The following is a 22220-nucleotide window of genomic DNA, read 5'->3' as shown; positions in this document are numbered from 1 at the left end:
CGTTCAGCGTTTCTCTGATTGGCCACGACGCCCACGTGACCGCGCGTTAGCACGCCCCCTTTTCCACGCCTGCCGCGCTGTGTGTTGTGTTGCAGCGCGCGGCAGAGCGGCAGATGTCCCTGCCTTCCTCAATTTATACGCATGGAAGTATTGACTATGCGGTAACGAATCATTAAAAAAATATACCGTTAACTGGAATATGTTGTGCCTTTACACATATGTTGGATTATGTAATTGGTTTGTCATGACAAACAAATAAAAAAAACGCGATTTACCCGGTGGCTACAACAACACACAGTGACTGCATGTAGTCACTGTGTGTTGTTGTAGCCACCTCCTCAGAGGCAGGAATACTAAGCTCCCCCTTAAGCTCCAGGAGAGAGAAAACCCGCAGTTCTTGCCCGACTGATGGGAGCCGAATCCCGGATCCGATTTGTCTGATGAATACCCCCAAAACATGGAGGTCCCGAATGCATGGAAGTATTGATTGCGCCGTAACGAATCATTAAAAAAATATACCGTTAACTGGAATATGTTGTGCCTTTACACATACAGTATGTTGGATTATGTAATTGGTTTGTCATGACAAACAAATAAAATATCGCATCGCCGGCTGTCTCTGGCTTGCTCCAGCCGACACCAGAGCTCAGCCAGCGGGGAGAATATGCTGCCGCGAGCGGCATCGCTGAGCTCTGGTGTCCGCTGGAGCAAGCCAGAGACAGCCGGCGATGCGATATTTTATTGGTTTGTCATGACAAACCAATTACATAATCCAACATATGTGTAAAGGCACAACATATTCCAGTTAACGTGTGTATAAATTGAGGAAGGCAGGGACCTCTGCCGCTCTGCCGCGCGCTGCAACACAACACACAGAGCGAGAGCGGCAGGCGTGGATAAGGGGGCGTGCTAGCGCGCGGTCACGTGGGCATCGTGGCCAATCAGAGAAAAATCAGAGAAACGCTGAACGCAAGTTAGTTACCTTAAGTGTTCACGCTATCAGGACAGTGTCGCGCGCGATTTCGTCTCCAGTTCGCTCGCTCGCTGCCTGTAATTTTATATGTCTGCACTTTATGTGCTCATTTTATGCCTGTCTTTTTTCTGTTGTGAAGCACTTTGAGCTGCAGTTTCTGTATGAAAGGTGCTATACAAATAACGTTATTATTATTATTATTATTATTATTATTATTATTATTATTATTATTATTATTATTATTATTATTATTATTATTATTATTATTATTACTGTACATCCACTACTTAACTATTCGTGCTGGACATTTTGCTTTGTCATACCAGCCTTGAGGATCACCTCCATGGCTTTCCGTGAGCCTGCGAAGGCGGCGGCGTGAATGGAGAAGTGTCCCAGCTTGTTCTGTTCACACAGCCGTGCTCCGTGCTGGATCTTAATGAGGCAAGGAGCGGCGGAGAGGAAGAGAGAGAGAGATGGAATAGAATAGAATAGAATAGAAATCCTTTAATAATCCCGAGGGAAATTCGGCACTACAGATCACTCACATTGAACAACAATAAACATTTAGGTAGTCAATAGGACTAAAATAGAATAAAGAATAAAGAATAAAATACGGTCCGGGATATACATTCTGGTATGTATATACATTCTAAAATCTTAATGTACAACTATCCAGCCAAATATATACAGAAATATACAGTCAAATGTACAGTAATAAGTGTTAAAATGTAAAGTGTAAAGTGTCCAGGAAGATTGTGAGAAGTGTAACATTTTTGAAAGTGTCCAGGAAGATTTCACCAGGCTGTACTGTCACCATGTGCTCAGTGATGCAGTGAGGCACAGTGATGCATTATAGTTGAATGACTGTCGGAATGAAGGACTTCCTGTGCCGTTCAGTGTTACATCTAGGGAGTCTTAGTCTAACACTGAACATGCTCCTTATTTCAGCCAAGTCCGTGTGTAGTGGGTGGGATGGGGGGGGGGGATGGGGGGGGGGGGTGACGGTCAGACTTTCAACAGGATGCCACCCATTTTAAAGCTGCAATAACTATTTGCTGATAACTTCTTATGACCACTTGATATCAGAAAAATAAATCTGGTGTCCTACTCAAACAATCCTGCGCTGCCAGGGGCCAGTCCGTTTGTTATGGTGCCTTCAGATGAGGTCATGTTGACCGTGTTCACAAGAAGTGTTATGGTTTGACACCGACCCCAAACGCAAACGGCACAGAGAGAGTTGTTTCAGAGTTAGCCAAAATCAAGGGCGTGTTTATTTACTGAGTAAACAGAAAGGATTTGGTGGAGAACAGAACAAACTGGGAAACAGGCATGTGAGGAATGTTTGCTGCTCTGCAGCTTCTCCCGGAGGGTTACGTTTGTGGAATTTGTCCGTGACGTCTGAGCCGCTCTGCAGATCCTCCCAGCATATACTCCGGGGTGGAGGCGGATAGGGAGAGAGAGAGTCCGAGTTAGCTCAGTGCACAATTGAAAACTGACAGGTGACTGGTGAAGTGACTTGTCCAAACAATAAATCCAAGTGACAGAATCTTCGGTGTGAAACACACAGTGAGCAGTGTCCAAACAATAAATCCAAGTGACAGAATCTTCGGTGTGAAACACACAGTGAGCAGTCTCCAGAGTGAAAACAATTAGGTAATCCAAAAGTGAATATAAAGCAGCGACGGAAGGAACAGGCAAATGCAGAGAATATTTCAGAACGATCCAACATCAATAATAGGGGGATCAGGGTATATAAAGCCAAGGGGTGCTTAATGACAAGCTGTGACAGCTGCGGGATGAAATTGACCATTGCTCCAGAAGCGTGTGGTTGGGGGAGCACCAATCAAACGGCATCTACAGGAAGAAGCGTGTGGAGAGGAGAATGCAATTAATTAACCGAAATACCTTAAAGGAACAGAGCGAGTGGGTGAGCAGCGGACAAAACCTCACAGTACCCCCCCCCTCCACGGGAGCCACCCGGCGACCAGGCCGACCCGGCTCGCCCGGATGGGCACGATGGAAGTCTGTGATCAGGCCGGGATCCACGATGAGCTGGCGGAAGACCCAGCTCCGTTCCTCCGGGCCGTAACCCTCCCAGTCCACCAGGTACTGGAACCCCCGACCCCGCCGTCGAACGCCCATCAACCGGCGGACCTGCCACTGGGGGTGACCGTCCACCATCTTGGGAGGTGGTGGATCCGGAGCAGGAGGCATCAGGGGACTGAGGGAGACAGGTTTAACCCGGGACACATGGAAAACGGGGTGAATGTGCATGGATGCAGGAAGTTTAAGACGCAGAGCCGCCGGACTGAGTACCTTCAGAACCTCGAAAGGTCCAACGAACCGGGGGTTAAGTTTCTTGGCCGAGGACCGAAGCGGGAGGTCCCTCGCGGAAAGCCACACCCTCTGCCCAGGGTGGTACGTCGGCGCAGGAACCCGGCGCCGGTCAGCCCCACGACAGGCGCGCTCTGATGTCCGGAGCAGCGCAGTCCTGGTGATCTCCCAGACCCGTCGGCACCGGTCGAGGTGGTCCTGCACGGAGGGAACTGCCACCTCCGTCTCCTGTGCAGGGAAAAGAGGGGGTTGGTAGCCCAGGGATACCTCAAAGGGTGAGAGGCCGGTGGCGGAACTAACCATGGAGTTGATGGAGTACTCGACCCAGGGAAGGAAACGGCTCCAAGAAGCTGGTCTCTCGGCTGCCACACACCGAAGAGCAGACTCCACGCTCTGGTTCATCTTCTCCGTTTGTCCGTTAGTCTGGGGATGATAACCAGAGGAAAGACTGACCGTCGCCCCCAATCCCTTGCAAAAAGCCCGCCATACCTGGGAAGTGAACTGGGGCCCCCGGTCCGAGACGATGTCCTGGGGAAAACCATGGAGGCGAAACACGTGGTGTGTCAGGAGGTCCGCCGTCTCGGCCGCCGAGGGAAGCTTGGAAAGGGCCACGAGGTGAACCCCCTTGCTGAACCGATCCACCACGGTCAGAAGGCAAGTGTTCCCCTGGGAGGAGGGAAGACCTGTGACGAAGTCCAGGGCCACATGTGACCAAGGACGGCTCGGAACGGGAAGTGGCTGTAACAGCCCGGAGGGTGCCTGGTGGGAGGCCTTGCTGCGGGCGCAGACCGTGCAGGCCAGTACGAACTCCTTGACGTCGTTCCTCATGGTGGGCCACCAGAATCGACGAGCCAGGAAGGAGAACGTGCGATGAACGCCCGGGTGGCAGGCGAACCGGCTGGTATGGCCCCACTGGAGGACCCGGGACCGGACTGAGTCGGGGACGAAGAGACGATGAATCGGTACATTGCTTGGAGCGCGATGGAAGCGTAGGGCACGCCTTACCACCCCCTCGATGCCCACGCTCCTACCACCCTGGCCTCCGGGAGGATGGGAGTCGGGTCCTCAGTGGTTGGAGCCCCCTTGGAGTGTAACCGGGACAGGGAGTCGGCCTTCGTGTTGCGGGAACCAGGACGAAACGTCAGCGAGAAGTCGAACCGACTGAGGAAGCTGGCCCATCTTGCCTGCCGGCCGTTGAGGCGCTTGGAAGCATAGCTGTACGTCAGGTTCTTGTGGTCCGTCCAGATGGTAAACGGCTCCTCGGCCCCCTCAAGCCAATGACGCCACTCCTCCAAAGCAGCCACGACCACCAGCAGCTCCCGATTGCCGTAGTTCCTCTCGGCAGGGAGGAACCGACGCGAGTAGAAGGCGCACGGATGTACCTTCTGGTCCGTTGCCGATCGCTGGGATAAGATAGCTCCCAGTCCAGTATCCGAGGCATCCACCTCAACGATGAACTGTCTCTTGGGGTCTGGGTGGAGCAAGATCGGGGCGGAAGTGAACCTCTTCTTGAGGGAGCGGAACGCAGCACACGCCGCTGGGGACCAGTCGAACGGCAGGGCGGGAGAGGTCAGTCTGGTAAGCGGTTCCGCCACTTGACTGTAGTTCCGGATGAACCTTCGGTAGAAGTTGGCGAACCCGAGGAAACTCTGTAACTCCTTCCGAGAGGTGGGTTCAGGCCATTCCTCCACTGCTTGGATCTTGCGAGGATCAGCTCGGGTCAAGCCCTTCTCCACGATGAAGCCCAGGTAATCGACGGAGTCGGAGTGGAATCGGCACTTCTCCGCCTTGACGAAGAGCCGATTGTGGAGGAGGCGCTCCAGCACACGGCTGACATGCTGGATGTGCTCCTCGAGGGTCTTGGAGAAGATGAGGATGTCGTCCAGGTACACTACCACAAACTCCTCCAGCATGTCACGAAGGACGTCGTTCATGAGCGCCTGGAATACCGCCGGAGCGTTGGTGAGGCCGAACGGCATCACCAGGTACTCGTAGTGGCCCCTGGGAGTCTTGAAGGCGGTCTTCCATTCATCGCCCTCACGGATACGGACTAGATGGTAGGCACTCCGGAGGTCCAGCTTGGTAAAGACGGTAGCCTGGGTGAGAGGCTCGAAGGTGGAGTTCATGAGAGGTAGAGGGTACTTGTTCTTAATGGTGATCTCGTTGAGCTGGCGATAGTCGATGCAGGGTCGAAGGTCCCCGTCCTTCTTCCCAACAAAGAAGAAACCGGCCGCCACCGGGGAGGAGGAAGGCCGAATGAGTCCTGCTTCCAAGGACTCAGAGATGTATTGATCCATCGCCGCCTTCTCCGGAACGGTCAGACTGTAGAGGCGGCTGCCGGGAAGGGGAGCCCCTTGGCGGAGGTCGATGGCACAGTCGTACGGACGGTGGGGTGGAAGGGCCTGAGCCCTGGACTTACTGAAAACCTCCATGAGGTTGTGGTACTCGGGGGGTATGGTCGAAAGGTTTGGAGGCGGCTCACCAACGGACCTCCGGGGCGGGGGACAGGACGCCGCCTGTAGACACTGGGCATGACAGGAGGAGCTCCAGCCCTTGATGGTACCGGAGGACCAGGCGATGTGGGGCTCGTGCAGCGCGAGCCAGGGCCGACCCAGGACTACTGGGACAAGAGGGGATCTGGTGATAAGGAACTGGAGTCTCTCAACGTGGTTACCAGCAATGGTCAGCATGACAGGGCAGGTGCATTGAGAGATGTCGGCCAGGCGGTGTTGGTCCAATGCGAATATCTCCAAAGGCCTCACTAGGTCCTCAAGTGGAATGTTGGCCCGGGTAGCAAATTCGAAGTCGAGGAAACTCTCGTCTGCCCCCGAGTCAATGAGTGCCTCCACCGTGGCCCGTTGGTCCGCCCAGGCCAGGGTGACGCTCATCAGATGGCCAGGTGGTGCACGGCTCTGGGAATGAGAAAAACGGCTCACCAGGATCTCCCGGGGTCCCGGCGAGCCTGGTCTTTTGGCCGGGTGGGGCAGTTGGCGATTCGGTGTCCCTCCCGACCGCAGTAGAGGCAAAGACCGGACCTGAACCTCGCCTCCCGTTCAGCTTGGCTCAGATGAGAACGTCCCAGCTGCATGGGTTCCTCCTCGGGTACCGAACGGGAGGGGAAAAAACCACCAGTCGTGTTGGGGGCAGGGCGACCAGCAGTACCGTCACGAGTACGGGGGGTTCGGAGTACCTCAGGAGGTCCCTGTCGGGTTCTCTCATGTCTTCTCTCCTGGAGGCGTCCGTCGATGCGAATGGCGAGGCTGAACAGGTCCTCGAGGGACTCAGGTTCCTCCCGGGTCGCGAGCTGGTCCCTGACTGCGTCGCTGAGCCCCCTCATGAAGGTAAGACGAAGTGCTTGGTCGTTCCAACCGCTCTCCACCGCCGCCAGTCTGAACTCCAGCACGTAGTCGGTAACCCCGCCGCTGCCCTGCCGGAAGGTACCCAACCGGGCTCCAGGGTCCAGACCACGGGCTGGATGGTGGAACACCCTGCGGAGCTCAGCCACGAAGTCTGGATAGGAGAAACAGAAGTCTGCCTCCATTGCCCAGGAGGAAGTGACCCACTGGGCTGCCCGGCCTGAGAGCAAGTTAGTCATATAGGCCACTTGGGCTCCTCTTGAAGTGAAACGACTGGGTTGATGACGAAAAACCAACTCACATTGCATGATGAATGTGGCACAATCCTCGAAGTTGCCGTCGAACAGCCGTGGTTCGGCGAGACGGGGCTCCCGAGGTGCGGGATCGGGAAGCGCGGGGCCTGCCAGGGCTGCGGGTGATGCTCCGGCCAAGGTTCCTGAAGGAAGTGGGGGTACAAGCAAGGCGTTAACGGTGTCACTCAGCGTGTGTAGATGGAGGAGAATACTTGACTGCTGGCTTGCCAGAGCGCCCAGGGACCCCTGAATAGGCTGGACCTGCTCCCTGAGTTCCTGTACTGCAGCCGCAGCCCTGTCTAGTTGGTGACTGTGATCCTTGGTTAACTCAATCTGGCCAGCTAGTGCTGTTCTGACTCTCTCTGTGTCGGCTGGGGTCGTCATATTGGTTGGATCGTAATGTTATGGTTTGACACCGACCCCAAACGCAAACGGCACAGAGAGAGTTGTTTCAGAGTTAGCCAAAATCAAGGGTGTGTTTATTTACTGAGTAAACAGAAAGGATTTGGTGGAGAACAGAACAAACTGGGAAACAAGCATGTGAGGAATGTTTGCTGCTCTGCAGCTTCTCCCGGAGGGTTACGTTTGTGGAATTTGTCCGTGACGTCTGAGCCGCTCTGCAGATCCTCCCAGCATATACTCCGGGGTGGAGGCGGATAGGGAGAGAGACAGTGGCGGCCGGTGGGTATTCGCCACTAGGGGCGCTATACCAAATATTTTGTACAGTACAGTACAGTACCACGCAACACTCATGGCAAGACGTGAGCGATTCGACTCACGCTCACGGCAATGAATCGGCTCTTATGAACGAGTCGCTCAGCTGTTACTACAACAACACACAACCAGTCAAATAAAGTATAGTCTAGACTCTAATTCACAACTTGAAACACAATATATAAATAGAAAAGTTAGAAACAAAACTCGCCCGTCTACAAACACAGGCAGATCTCTCCCTCTCTCCTTCTCTCTCTCACACACAGCACGACGTGGAATCGATTTGTTACACAATCAGACCTATTATATACCAAGAATAACTTCAGTATGAGTACAGGGCTGTACACATATTTTGCATATTGTTAAACGAGCCAAGGCTAGCTATTAAACTATCGATATGAATCGAAAATCTGGGACCCTGATGTAAACAAGACAAACGTCTTTCTCTGGTCTGCATCCCCTTAACAATTGTGTGTATTGAGCCGTACTGTATTGTACCCATTCTGCAATCTGTTAATAAAGTTCTCATTCATTCATTCAAACATAGACGATCTCTCTGTCTCTCGGATCAATCAAATCAAATAATTAACACATGTATGTTGTCATTTTAAACAACTCACCATTCATTCATTATGCATCAGCAGCATCAGAGAGCATTTTAGTAGTTACATTTTCAACAAGATTGCTGCTATTTAAACACTTCATGGAAACGGGGTAACGTTAACCTTATGTCGACTGTAGTATTGTATGACCTCGACATAACGTTTAAACGTTAACGTTACTCCGTTCCATGCACTAAGTGGCCAGCTAAGCTAACGGAGCTAACAGCTAGCAGTACAACGTTATGCCTGCGGCATCAGTAGACAACGTATCATGTATTAAACTAGAGTTAAGATCGCTAATCTACCTTGTTGTTGGCTTGTTGATAAAGTATATCCACTCCATGGCATTGTCCATCCAGCCTGTGTTGATGTCCATCCATTGTCCATACATGTCCCTCCACACTGCATCCATATATAGCTTGTTGTTAGTTAGCAAAGAGCTGTGTCTTTGTCCAGACTCCATTTCCGCCTCGAACAGCCTGCAAACTACCTGGCGTTCTATCGCCATGCTCTAAGACAAACTCTAACCTTAACCAACTTTGAAAGAGTGCCTAAGCTCAGTGTAGTAACAGTTGCTGTTGTTGTTGACGAGTCGACTGAGTTGCATTCTAACCAACCCGAGAAATGCGGCAATGGAAAAAAACTGGCATCGCGTCGGCCAATCAGAGAGCGTCTCCGCGAAATGCGGCTATGGAAATTCTTCACGGAAGTTCACACGCTGCTGGCTAGACCGCTTCAAATCGCGCTCGGATTCCAACATAATAGTCATATTTCAACGCACAACGCCGTATGCACTGATTTGCTGTGACGGAGACAGCGATCAAACTGTGACGCGCACGCAGAGCGCTATCGCTTCTTGCCCGGGCGAGAAATACGAAAAAATAAAAAAAAACGTCACATCCTGCCCATGAAAACGCTGTTTTTTTTATTTAGATAATAACGTTATATTGTGCATTGGAAATACAAACATACTTAAAATGAGTAAATATTATTCATTTTAAACATGTTTATATTATTTATAGAGCTATAAAACAAAAAACAAAAACGTTTTTTTTTCTTCTTCTCTCATTTAACAGGTGGGTCGGCGCCCTAGCGCCACCAGTGGCGAGCCGCCACTGGAGAGAGAGAGTCCGAGTTAGCTCAGTGCACAATTGAAAACTGACAGGTGACTGGTGAAGTGACTTGTCCAAACAATAAATCCAAGTGACAGAATCTTCGGTGTGAAACACACAGTGAGCAGTGTCCAAACAATAAATCCAAGTGACAGAATCTTCGGTGTGAAACACACAGTGAGCAGTCTCCAGAGTGAAAACAATTAGGTAATCCAAAAGTGAATATCCAACAGGCAAAAAGGGTGAGAACAGTCTGAACGAAAAACAGGATCTCTTCAGTGCTTTAACACACACAAAAAACGATTGAATCCAAAAGACTGTTTTACAAAAAACTCACCAGAGCGCAGCGCGTGAAGCGGGCGGATCAAACAGGGCGAACGCTTCGTAACGGGGAAGCAGGGTCTCCAAACGGAATATTTCTCGAGTGTCCTGGGAGGCAAAGAACAGGGAAAGCAGCGACGGAAGGAACAGGCAAATGCAGAGAATATTTCAGAACGATCCAACATCAATAATAGGGGGATCAGGGTATATAAAGCCAAGGGGTGCTTAATGACAAGCTGTGACAGCTGCGGGATGAAATTGACCATTGCTCCAGAAGCGTGTGGTTGGGGGAGCACCAATCAAACGGCATATACAGGAAGAAGCGTGTGGAGAGGAGAATGCAATTAATTAACCGAAATACATTAAAGGAACAGAGCGAGTGGGTGAGCAGCGGACAAAACCTCACAAGAAGAGTCCATAGGAATGACCCACTGATGTGGTGTTCACAGCGGTGTGAGTCGACTTGTGACCAGTGTTAATTTAGTCAACGAAAATGATGACTAAATAATGGTCGTCAACGAAGCTTTTCCCCCTGATGACAATGAGGCGAGACGTCACGTTAATGTAGATCATGTGACACTAACGTGACTAAATGATTAATGCAATCTCGTTGACTACAAACGATGACACAAAATGTAGTTAACAAAATAATATCTTGCCGAAATCTCTCTTCATTTTAAGACGAGACAAAATAATTATAACTTTTAGAATAATTCACGTTATTATTACAGTAGTGCAGCATTTCCGTTTCCTGTGTGCAGCGCAAGCGCCTTGATTAATTTCCTCACTTGCGTTATTAGCCAGCATTCTAGATAGCAGTAACTGCACACGGCATGGGTTTAATGGAACAATGGCGGGGCACCAGGGTCTCGGTGGTCTTGTATGCAGTGGGCTTGGACTTGGCAGAATGTATTGTTGAAATGTGTGAAACCTGTGACAGGTCCGTTGTGTTGTGGAGTGGAAAGACAAAAGCTTTGTTGACTAAACCTGCCAAGTGCTTTAGCTACTTGTAATCCAAGATTTAAAAAAAAGTTGAGTTAAGTTCAAACAAGAATGTGCTGGTAAGACATTTTTATATTGATACGTGATACGTAAAAATTATTTGTTTATAGTGGCCACTGGCACTATAGTGATCATAAAATCATTCTTCCGGTGCCCAAAGACAGATCAGTCAATATTTGTGAACAAGCATCACTCTCTCCTTTATAGTGCTAGAGAGAGAAAATGTCTAGAACTATCTGGGGCTCTAAAAAACAGCACAGGACTAACATATAATCATCTTTTGGGGAGGGGATTGTCTTTCATTAGCTATATTTTTTGAGGGGGACAAATTGACCTCTTCTCAATATGTAGCATAATGTAGGCCTACCCTGCAACCCCCCCTAAATCTAGGCCTATGCTCATGCAGACGGTTAATACAACTGAATGGGGCTCACAGAGAGGTGTAGCAGATACCTGTTGTTATAATTGGGGTGTTGTGTGGAAGTAGAATCCAAACACAGGACGAATGAGGCAGTAGAAGGTGTCAAGGTTGTTTGCTTGAAGAAACAGGCAAAAATACCAAATACAAAAACATTCTCACAAAAATCTGAGAACACTAAAGTTCTGTAGTCTTAGATAACCTGAGTAAGATACATAGGCACACTGAAAAACTAAACAAGAAAATGAGAGCCTCCGTGACTAACCAAACAAAGTATGAACCGACATGAAACATGCAACAGTAGACAACAGATGAGCACATGACTCAAAAACACAGGGACCAAATGACAAGTGAGAGAGAGCAGGGGAGCAAGAGAGAAGGGGGGAATACATGTCCATGACAAGGGCCCCCTTGTTTATTGATGTAATCAGTATACCGTATTTAATAAAGGGCACCCCCATCCCTCCCTGCTAAAACCTTCTAGATGTGGGTGCCTCCCAAAAGAGCCAAAACATACATTTCCAAAAGCAAGATGACTTTCTACTAGTTCCCTATTCAACTTAATGTGCTTTCTGACATTATGCAGCAATCTCAAATGATAGTGCCTGTGTAAAAGCCAGAAACGGTTCCGTTTTCACCCGTTGGTTTAGTTGTAAAGTTAGTACTTACCAATACTTTATTAGAGTAGGTTAGGTTGTAGTACTTACCAATACTTTATTACAGTAGGTTAGGTTGTAGTACCTATACTTAGTAGGTTAGGTTGTAGTATTTACCTATACTTTATTACAGTAGCTTTGGTTGTAGTACTTACCAATACTTTATTAAAGTAGGTTAGGTTGTAGTACTTACCTATACTTTATTACAGTAGCTTTGGTTGTAGTACTTACCAATACTTTATTAAAGTAGCTTTGGTTGTAGTACTTACCAATACTTTATTAAAGTAGCTTTGGTTGTAGTACTTACCAATACTTTATTAAAGTAGGTTAGGTTGTAGTACTTACCTATACTTTATTAAAGTAGGTTAGGTTGTAGTACTTACCAATACTTTATTAAAGTAGGTTAGGTTGTACTTACCTATACTTAGTAGGTTAGGTTGTAGTACTTACCTATACTTTATTACAGTAGGTTTGGTTGTAGTACTCACCAGTATGCTGAGAGCCTCACAGTGATTGAGAGAGCAGGCCAGCATCACAGGTGTGTTCCCCAGGTCTCCTTGCAGGTTGGCGTCTGTCTCGCTGTAGGACAGCAGCAGCTGTGAGGAAACAGCATACTTCATTATCACTGCTGTCAGGTGAACCATCATGTCAACTTTCAAATCAAGTCAAAACGTGGAAATCACCAAAGTTAGAGATAAGTTATTTTAGCAGCGAACACTCCATTCAGTTCCCAGCTCTGCTTTATGTAACCAACCTTGATTTGTATCTGGGTCTCCAGGCAGATAGTTGAGCAGATTAGGTTTACTAGACGTCAGGCCAAAGGAGATATTAGTACTTGAGTAATTGTACTTTGTTACAATACTTAAGTACTGTTTTGGGGGATTTGTACTTTACTCAAGTATTATTAGGTTTGTATACTTGTACTTTTACTCAATTACATTTCAGAGAAAGAAAATATACTTTTTACTCCTTACATTTTAAATGCAGACCTACAAAGTACAAAGTACAAATCTCGCAGGTCCAACCATTTTAATTAGTATATTTGTTTCTCTGGCCGAACTAACATTAATGTTATTAATCCTGCAGCCGGACTTTATTTAAAAACACCCAATCAAATCCCCATCAATGGAAAATTAACCCACTCATACCCATGCTGATTGGTCCTTGTGCAAGACTAGACCTTTGATTAAACACCTGCTAATATCAGAAGAATAATTTCATATCAAATGAAAACTTGGCCCACGATGGAATGAGTTTGAGACCCCTGGTCTATCCCTTGCAATAAAAAATTGTTTTTACTTTTACTTTTTAGTACTTAAGTACATTTAAAAGTAGAAACTTTTTGACTTTTACTCAAGTGTGTTTTTAGCCAGATACTCTGACTTTTACTTGAGTACGATTTTGAGACGGTACCCATACCCATCATTTAAGTATAATTTCTGGGTACTTTTTACACCCCTGCTTACTAGGCTTCAGGCCAAGGGAGATATTATGCTTACTAGGCTTCAGGCCAAAGGAGATATTATGCTTACTAGATTTCAGGCCAAGGGAGATATTATGCTTACTAGGGTTCAGACCAAGGGAGATATTAGGCTTTAGGCATGGCTACTCTCCTTCAATGTCTGTACAAGGATGTTGAGGATGTTCTATGAGTCGGTGGTGGCGGGCGCCTTCTTGTACGCTGTGACCTGCTGGGGCAGCGGACTGAGAGCAGGGGACACAAACAGGCTGGATAAGCTGGTCAGGAAGGCCAGTAGCGTGGTTGGGGTGGAGCTGGACTCCCTAGCGAGGGTGGCGGAGAGGAGGAGCCTTGCTAAGCTCCAGGCCATCAGGGAAAACCCCTCCCACCCACTATACACAGATTTGGCTGACAGGAGGAGCATGTTCAGTGCTAGGCTCACACTACCCAAATGCAGCACTGAACGGCACAGGAAGTACTTCATTCCAACAGCCATCAGACTATACAATGCATCACTGTGCCTCACTGCATCACTGAGCACAGAGTGGCAGTTACCATCTTCCTGGACTTAGTTTGAAATAGCACTGTGCAATATTACACCTACTGTAGACCTCAGTATATCTTTACTGTATTTATTTACTGTATATTTTATTCCATTTTATTCTATTTTACTCTACTCTTATCCTAGGCAACTTGATTTGATTTGTTTTATTATTCTAATTCGTGACCTGTTCTGTCTAAATGTTTAAATGTTGAGCGATTTGCAGTGTCAAATTTCCCATGGCATAATAAAAGTATTTCTATTCTATTATATTCTATTCAACACACACATCCTTTCAATCTCCCAATGTGGATAAACCTGTCCGGGACACGGCACCACTGTAACCCACCTGAATTCTAACCCGGGCCTTCCACATATGAAACCAAACATTTACTGGTCAGCCAAAATGGAATCCCCACTGGCCAAGGCAGGGCTGGGCTGCGTCTATGCTTTTACCAACGCGTTTGTGTTTCCGGGTTCCCGTTTTGCACTCTGATTGGCCACTGACCTACGCTAGTACGCCCCCCTCGTAAGTAGAGAGTCGGCGCTGCACTCAACCGATTCATTCAACAGGAAGCGATTTGCGAGTACAATACACCATCACGCCAGAGTGGATAAAGAAATGCTCCAGAAATGAATATGCGTAGGGAAAGGCTTAACGAGTCAGCGCGAGAGCGCACACACAAAAGCACACACACATGATATCTGATTTATGAATGCCAAATAATGGACGACGACCGCAATTGGCACTTGAAAAGTGTAAATGATGGATTAGTCAGTAACAATTCATGACAGCTTGTATAGCTCAACTGGTTAGTGCCCTGCCTGTGGACCATATCGTCCCCGGTTAGAATCTCTTGCTTATTTTTTCTTTTTTTTCCGTAACGTTAAATAATCTATCCACTCTGGTGTCCCAAAAAGGACAATAACACCACCTTATGCATACTGCACCTTATGTGAATACTGTGATACTGTGAATACTGTATATTTCAGTTGGTTAGATAGTCAATTCTATTGACTTATTTGTTTACACTGCTTGTGTTGTTTTCACTACCTGTGTACCCACCTCCCATGCTGCTATGATGCCTGAATTACCCCAAGGGGATCAATAAAGGAATATCTTATCTTATCAACCAGAGTGGATAAATTAATTAACGTTACAGAAAAAAAAGAAGTATCCAAGAGATTCAAACCGGGGACCATAAGGTCCACAGGCAGGGGACTAACCAGTTGAGCTATACAAGCTGTCATGAATTGTTATTATAAAATACAATATTATAAAATACTGTCAGGAAGCGTGCCTCAAAGCATGAATGAACCGGCATTTACCGGCATTTCTAAGCACTTTAAACTTACCAGAACTTTAAAGTCATAAAGTCACGCGGAAACAGCTGTTCCTGGAGGCAGTACTGTGATACGCATTTGCATTTCAGCGTCCTGCTACGCTCATAGCGAGGGGGCGTGCTAGCGTAAGTCAGTGGCCAATCAGAGCGCAAAACGGGAACCCGGAAACACGAATGCGTGGTAAAAGCATAGATGCGGCTGGGCTACTCTACTACTACAGTTACACCTGCAGCAGCCTCCAGACTGGTACCAGACTGTCACAAGTTAAATTCACATGCTTTGTAATCTTCTTCTGTTCTGTTCCATTTAATGTTTGAACTACAGGAATTATGTGAACTGTGGAATAATCATCCCCTCCCCCCCTCAAACATTTCCCAGTCATTCCAACCCCCCTCCCATTGTTATTATCCCCCCCCCCCCCCCCCCCCCAGTGGTGCGTTGGTCATGGGACGGGGTTGCACGCCATTCAACCAGGTCTGTGAGCAGGAGCACGCGCGTGCACACAAGAATGCGCTGCACTCAACTCATGCGCCAACTCGCCAAGTACCCACCTGGCTACTTTGCATAACAATAGCTCAGGTCGTAGGGTGGCTACGTGGCGTAGTGGGCAAGGCACTCGCCACGAATGACGGAGGCGCTGGGCTTGCCTGTTCGAGCCCAGCGCTCCACATTGCTTTCAGTTTAGCTGGCCGTCCGTACTAATACACATTGGCCGTATTAGGGGGTGGGAAACTGATGGGTGGGGATCGGGCGTTGTGGACAGCGACTCCTACAGGTCGGTTGGTGCGCCTGCGCAGTAGAATCAGGAAGTGTCGGGGGCAGCGTGAGCCTCCCACGTGTTACTCCTCGACACTGAGAGATCGAGCTGCGCAGGTGAAAAGATGCGACTGCTGTTACCTCAAGTACCGGAGGGGATGACTATGTATGACTTAGTCCACATTGCAGCCGGCTTGTGGGAGGCAAGAAACAGCGTTTGTGACAGGGGAGGGTTGAATTGGATGATACGAAATTGGGATGGGAGAAAATATAGAAAATGGGAGAAAAAGTGGATAAAAAAAAAACAATAGCTCAGGTCGTCAGGTGTGTTAAAATACGGCCTCAGATACATTCACACAAAACTTGTGAATGAAATGTGTTACATTCCACTCCTAGAGGAGAGGGAGCATTTTATGCGCATGCGCGGGAGCACGTGACGTAAAACACAGTGCAACCAGGTATGAAAACACCAACGCATCACTGCCCCCCCCCCCCACAGCTCTCCAATCTGTTTACCCTCCTTAATTTATCCACCTTTTGTCTCTCACCCCCCCCCCCACACCTTTCAACACTCTCCAGCCTTCCCCAACCCATGTCTACCCCCCTCCTCCTACTCCTAACTCACCCCCCCCCCCCCCCTCCTCCAATCCAACCGTCCCTCTCACCTGGGCACAGCCCATCTTCTCTGACTATAGAGGTCATCGTTTCCCTTGTCTCAAGGAGCCCGTTATGGGACCCCTGCAGAGGTTTCGCCGGGTCTCTCAAGCCAATTATCCTGGGTTGTAAGATAAATAAACCTGTGTTTACTAGTCTACATCTGACATGGGGTGTACATCTTTGATCATGGTATATTCCTCAACAGAACAATGCGCTTAACGTTTTCTCCAGAGTCAAACAAAAAGATACCAATTCCCTCTATGTGCATTCGGTAGAAAGCTGAGCTAGCCTAGCTTAACACAAACAAATGGAAGAAGAGCTTTAAGCCAGTGGTCCGTATCCGCTTCCATTCAGGGGCGGACCTAGCACATTTGGCGCCCTAGGCAAGATTCACCACTGCGCCGCCCCCCCCCCCCCCCCCCCCCCCCCAAAAATAAAAGATATTTTTTTTTTTTTTTTTTGTAATATTCTTTTTTGTAATTTTTTTTTATGGCTTTTGCCTCTTCGTAGTTCTCTAACGTTAGTCTTTCTTTCCTCCCATGCTCAATTCTATAAACACTTGACCGATACCCATCAATGCACAGCGCTCTAGCATGTTCTGACTGTGAACACCTAAAGCTGAGGCTCAGACCGACCGACTGTTTTAGATTTTTGGCTCATTTCCCCTTGTTAGAATTTTTTTTATGTAAAAATAATGGTTGCAGATATAGAGGGGGGCGCCAAAACTGCACAAAAAAAAAAAAAAAAAAAAAAAAAAAAATGTTTTTGGCGCCCCCCTCTGGGTGGCGCTCTAGGCGACCGCCTATATCGCCTGTAGGAAGGTCCGCCCCTGCTTCCATTAATTTATGCTAAGCTAGGCTAGCTTGCTGACGGCTAGCTTGCTGCCGGATAGCTTTCTACTGAATGCGCAGAGAGGAAATTGGTATCTATCTTCTTCTTTGACTGAAGACTGTAAGCGCATTTTCCATAATGTTGGCGTGTTCCTTTAACCAGTTCTGATGGAATCACCCCCTGCCACATGCACATAATCGTTCATAATCACAAGTGACTGCATCAGAGTTAAGTATCTCACAGACTCAAACTATAAAACAAAGTCAGATGTTAAATTTGTGACAAAAGACTGAACAAAGAACAAATTAGTATTTGGAATCAAGAAACACATTTTTCTTGTTGTTGTTCTCTGGCATCGACTCTTGGAATCAACTTGATCAATTCCCCACCATGTAGAACTGGAAATCTGAATACACTCCAACATCTCTGGAGTCAAACAGCCCAATTGCGCCGTGAGCAATTAATTCCCAGTCCATGTGACAGCATCGTTATCTAGTCCTCCTGTTATCGATTTTAGTTTCAGACCCAGGGCATTAAATTCTACCTTTATTCAAACTGAGTTTTTATTGGGATATATTTTATTTTATTTATGTACTGTACCACCCCTTTGAGCAGAATATGAAACACACCATGATTGGCCGAGAAACAGTTCTACAAAGACATTAACACACAGCTGTCCTCATGCCATTATGCCTACAATCGTGTTGCCACAATGATTCCAACAGGCTAAATAAGAATAAATAGTTATGAACTTTCTCCTTCTACAAGATGACCACATAAGTTGCTTGCAATAAGGAACATATTCATTTGTGAGTTCTCAGCATCAAACGTGCATGTAGACAACAGTGGAGACTGTTAACATGTTAACCCTTTCACTACCACACTAGTGGTTAACCGTCTGTAGTGTGGTAGTGAAAGGATTAACATTCTGTAGTGTGGTAGTGAAAGGGTTAACCCTTTGTCCTGTGGCAGTGAAAGGCTTAACCTTCTGTATTGTCACCATGAAAGGGTTAACCCTTTGGTACAGTAGTGTGGTAGTGAAAAGGTTAATGTCACCATAAACCTGGTTAATATTATACATTTTTCAGCCTGTGTTTGAGAAGTCGGTGTTTGGGAAAACATTTCAATTAAAATGTGTTGATGAATGATTACCGTTTTATTAAAGCTATAATGGACGAGAGGCAGTGAGTTGGGAGTGAACATTGTGATTAAGTGCTGCCAACCACGCCAAAAGAACAAACAAAAGAAACATTGTGTAAATAATGGACCATAACTCACTGCATCCTATTCCACTGTTGTTGACAGAAGAGAAGGGCAGAGCAATATCAAGTGAGCAAGCATCAAATTGGTTCTGGTGTATTATAATAATGATAATAATAATAATAATAATAATAATAATAATAATAATAATAATAATAATAATAATAATAATAATAATAATAATAATAATAATAATAATAATAATAATAATAATAATAATAATAATAATAATAATAATAATAATAATAATAATATCTTAGATTTATATATAGATTCTAATGTCACCCTGAACAATTTGAAGGTGGTCAGAGAGTCCCAGCATGCATTGGGGACGTCCGAGTCCAGGTTGCCTGACGTCACGTCACAACTCGACATGAATTAGCCTTTCATTCAACCAAAGTGTTCATGATTCTGCCATAGAGGACCTTCACCTGACACTTCCGGAGTGGATTTACCTGAACTGAGGTGAGGGAGATCCTTTGGGGATCGAAATGTTTTCTGCTAATAAACACATTCTATTGGCTCAAAATGGCACGTGTTTTTGCAATTCATTCCATGTTTGGTGGATAAAACTTAAAAGGCAGATTTATTGCGCTCAAATCAAATTGTGTTCTCCTAATGTATATTTAGTCTAGGGCTGACCTCGACTAGTTGAATAATAGTCAACTAATCGATCGAAACGAGCCGTAGTCAACAGCCAACCTCTTAGACGAATGCAATTTCTTTTGTAATAATCTTTTTTTATTTATTTAAAAAAAGATTGGGGATCATTCTTTCCAAAAGCAAAGACACCTAGAAGCGTGGCTAATGCTAATGGTGCGCATACCAGCAAGGCTGTCTGCCTAAGAAAACGAGCACAGAGGCACTGAAAGAGGATTTCACCCATCTAATGAACACACTAGAGTAGACAAATATCAAGATGTATCCATCAGTGGACCAATTGCATGCTTTCGCAGAGGACAAGAAGCCTTCAGTCGACTCCTTCAGACATTAAGCACCCCCCACAGCCCAAATGGAATGATAAAAAAGATTTTTTTAAATATTTATATAAATATTATTTAAATTTGTTTGCATTCTCGGGTGGGTCGACTACCAGTTGACTATCAGCACATTTTGGCCAATCAAAGTCGACTATACAAATCCTTAGTCGGGGACAGGCCTAGTCTACAGAGACATGCCTAATTTAGTCTATCACATGCAGTAACAAAAATGGCATAGTAATCGCAAGCACAGGACATCTCCCCCCACTGTGGGTGCTCTGGGGTTGACAGAATCCATGTGCCGAGTGCCTCTCTCCACCATGCTGCTGTTTGGCTTACAGCCGAGTGTATTCAAACATGGAACAGGTTGTCAGAGAGAGCGGAGCGTTAGGGGAAAAGTCCAGATGGCTACCCCCACCACGAGCAGTCTCTAGCTATTGGACGGCCCAGCATGCAGCATGAGAACACACAGAGCCTAATGCCTGCACCAGGGGGATGTAGACAGTAGGGGCTGGGCAATTCATCAAGTTTCAATTTCAATTATGATTTTGGCTTCTCACGATCACGAAAAACAAGATAATCAAGATAAAAAGACTATTGTGCCGAATGCCGTGTTGCTCAAATAAATGTTTTCTTGTGTTGTAAATGTAGCTTCCTTCCTTCGTTCACAGCGGTGCACACCCGCCCTTCCCCCCAAACCCAAACAGTAGTTTCAGCTTGTGTTGAGAGGGAGGAGGGAGGCACGGCGCGTTTCTCCAGGCATTTGGTAACTTGTAGAATATGACAGGAAGGCAGTCTTTTGGTCAAGAAGAAAGGTAAAACAAATCATCAATCAAGTCATCCCTCATAGGATGTTCTATTATAATCGTCTAGATCGTGATTTCAATATCAATCAGTAATTCGATGAGTAATTCCTCTGGGTGACGTCACATAGAGGAGAGCAAACCTTTAGTGAACTGCAGACACTATTTCCTCAACTAATTTCACCTGTAGCCCTACTCCCACTCAGTGACGTCACCTGGAGGAATAGCTTTTTAACCCTTTCACTACCACACTACAGAAGGTTAACCGTCTGTAGTGTGGTAGTGAAAGGGTTAACCTTATGTAGTCTGGTAGTGAAAGGGTTAACCTTATGTAGTGTGGTAGTGAAAGGGTTAACCTTATGTAGTGTGGCAGTGAAATGATTAACCTTCTGTATTGTCGCAGTGAGAGGGTTAATATCAGGGGCGTCATTCTGGTATGGCAAGGTATGGCACTCGCCATACCTTGGCAAATGTAAAAAAATTTAAATATTTTTTTTTCTTTTTCTTTTTTATAATTACAATTTTTGTATGTTGATTTAGAATTTGAATGTCAACATTATGAACGAAGCTTCGAACTATTCGGTATAGCCCTAGCATGTTTTGATATAGTAAATTATCTCACTTTTACTAGGTGACTTTTACTATAGGTGACTAACTCAAATATGCCACAAAGAAAAGGGAAATGGACATACAGAAGTTTTTTTAATCAAAGGGCAGCAGAGACAAGTGATACAGGGACATAGGTAAGGTCTTACAATGGCTTAGTGATTATAACAGTGCAGTTCAGCATTCAGTAACCCATACTTTTTGTGAACGTGTTTTTGATACTACATTCTGTTGAACACACACCTCAAAACCGTACCTAAGGAAAATTGGCTCAATTGCAAGAAAAATAATAACAGTTATGATATTACATTCTGCATAATTTGTATGCAAAATATTGTGGTTCCCTGCTTTTAGTCTGTTGACACATTTCGATACTAAAAATGCTTGTGTAGTCCTGTGTCATACCTAAATGTCATATAAGTGAATTGTATAGAAACAACTCACCAAAAGTGACTATTGCGCAACTGATTTGACAAAAAAAATCCACCAAGGGGGGGAAACCCCGCCTTCACCCCCCCCACCCTCCCTAATTGCCATACCTTGGCTTTTACTGAAACGACGCCACTGGTTAATATGTATGGTGGTACTAGGGATGGGAGTAAATAGATACTTTTGAATGAAATAGCACCATCATGACAAATGTATTACAATATAAAAAAACATGATATCATGAAATAAGATATCACATTTTACTAGCCACCATGGACTGTTCCAGCTGATGCGGTCTGGAAAGCGCTACCGCAGCCACACAGCCAGAACCAACCGGCTGAAGAACAGTTTTTGTCCCCCAAGCCATCAGACTCGTCAACAGAGCCCATTGACGCCCCCCAGACGACCCCCCCCCACCCCCCGCTGGACGACACTTGAGAAACACTGTTGCTACCGATAAAAACTGTATTGCACATTGTAATTTTACACACTGCTAAAATGTGCACATTGCTCATTGCACATACTTTTTTTGGAACAGCCTACATAGCCATTTTGTTATTAAAATTGTATATATAATATCTACATCCTGATCTGCACTGCACTGTATATAGTAATCTTTATTTTAGTAATCTTATTTTATTCTATGCTAAATGTATTGTATTTTTATTATTGGAAGCTGCTATGGTCGAGGGACGACAATAAATGGAATTTCACTCTTCTTGCAGTAAAGTACTGAAATAAGTGACAATAAAAAATTTTGAATCTGAATCTGA

General features: G+C 46.1%; 1 protein-coding gene across 1 annotated transcript in view; it reads right to left on the bottom strand.

The window, feature by feature from the left end:
- Positions 1–22220, bottom strand: part of trpa1b (transient receptor potential cation channel, subfamily A, member 1b) — a gene marked incomplete at both ends in the record, with an annotated part of 185226 nt that overhangs the window by 103360 nt on the left and 59646 nt on the right. Inside the window, 2 exons of the mRNA XM_084325910.1 lie at positions 1297–1405; positions 12270–12377. Coding sequence (XP_084182036.1) covers positions 1297–1405; positions 12270–12377 — 217 coding nt within the window. The remainder of the gene's footprint in view (positions 1–1296; positions 1406–12269; positions 12378–22220) is intronic.

Source organism: Notolepis coatsorum (assembly GCF_963971535.1).
Source record: "Notolepis coatsorum genome assembly, chromosome: 12".
NCBI lineage: Eukaryota > Metazoa > Chordata > Actinopteri > Aulopiformes > Paralepididae > Notolepis > Notolepis coatsorum.
This window is presented reverse-complemented; position numbering and strand designations above follow the sequence as displayed.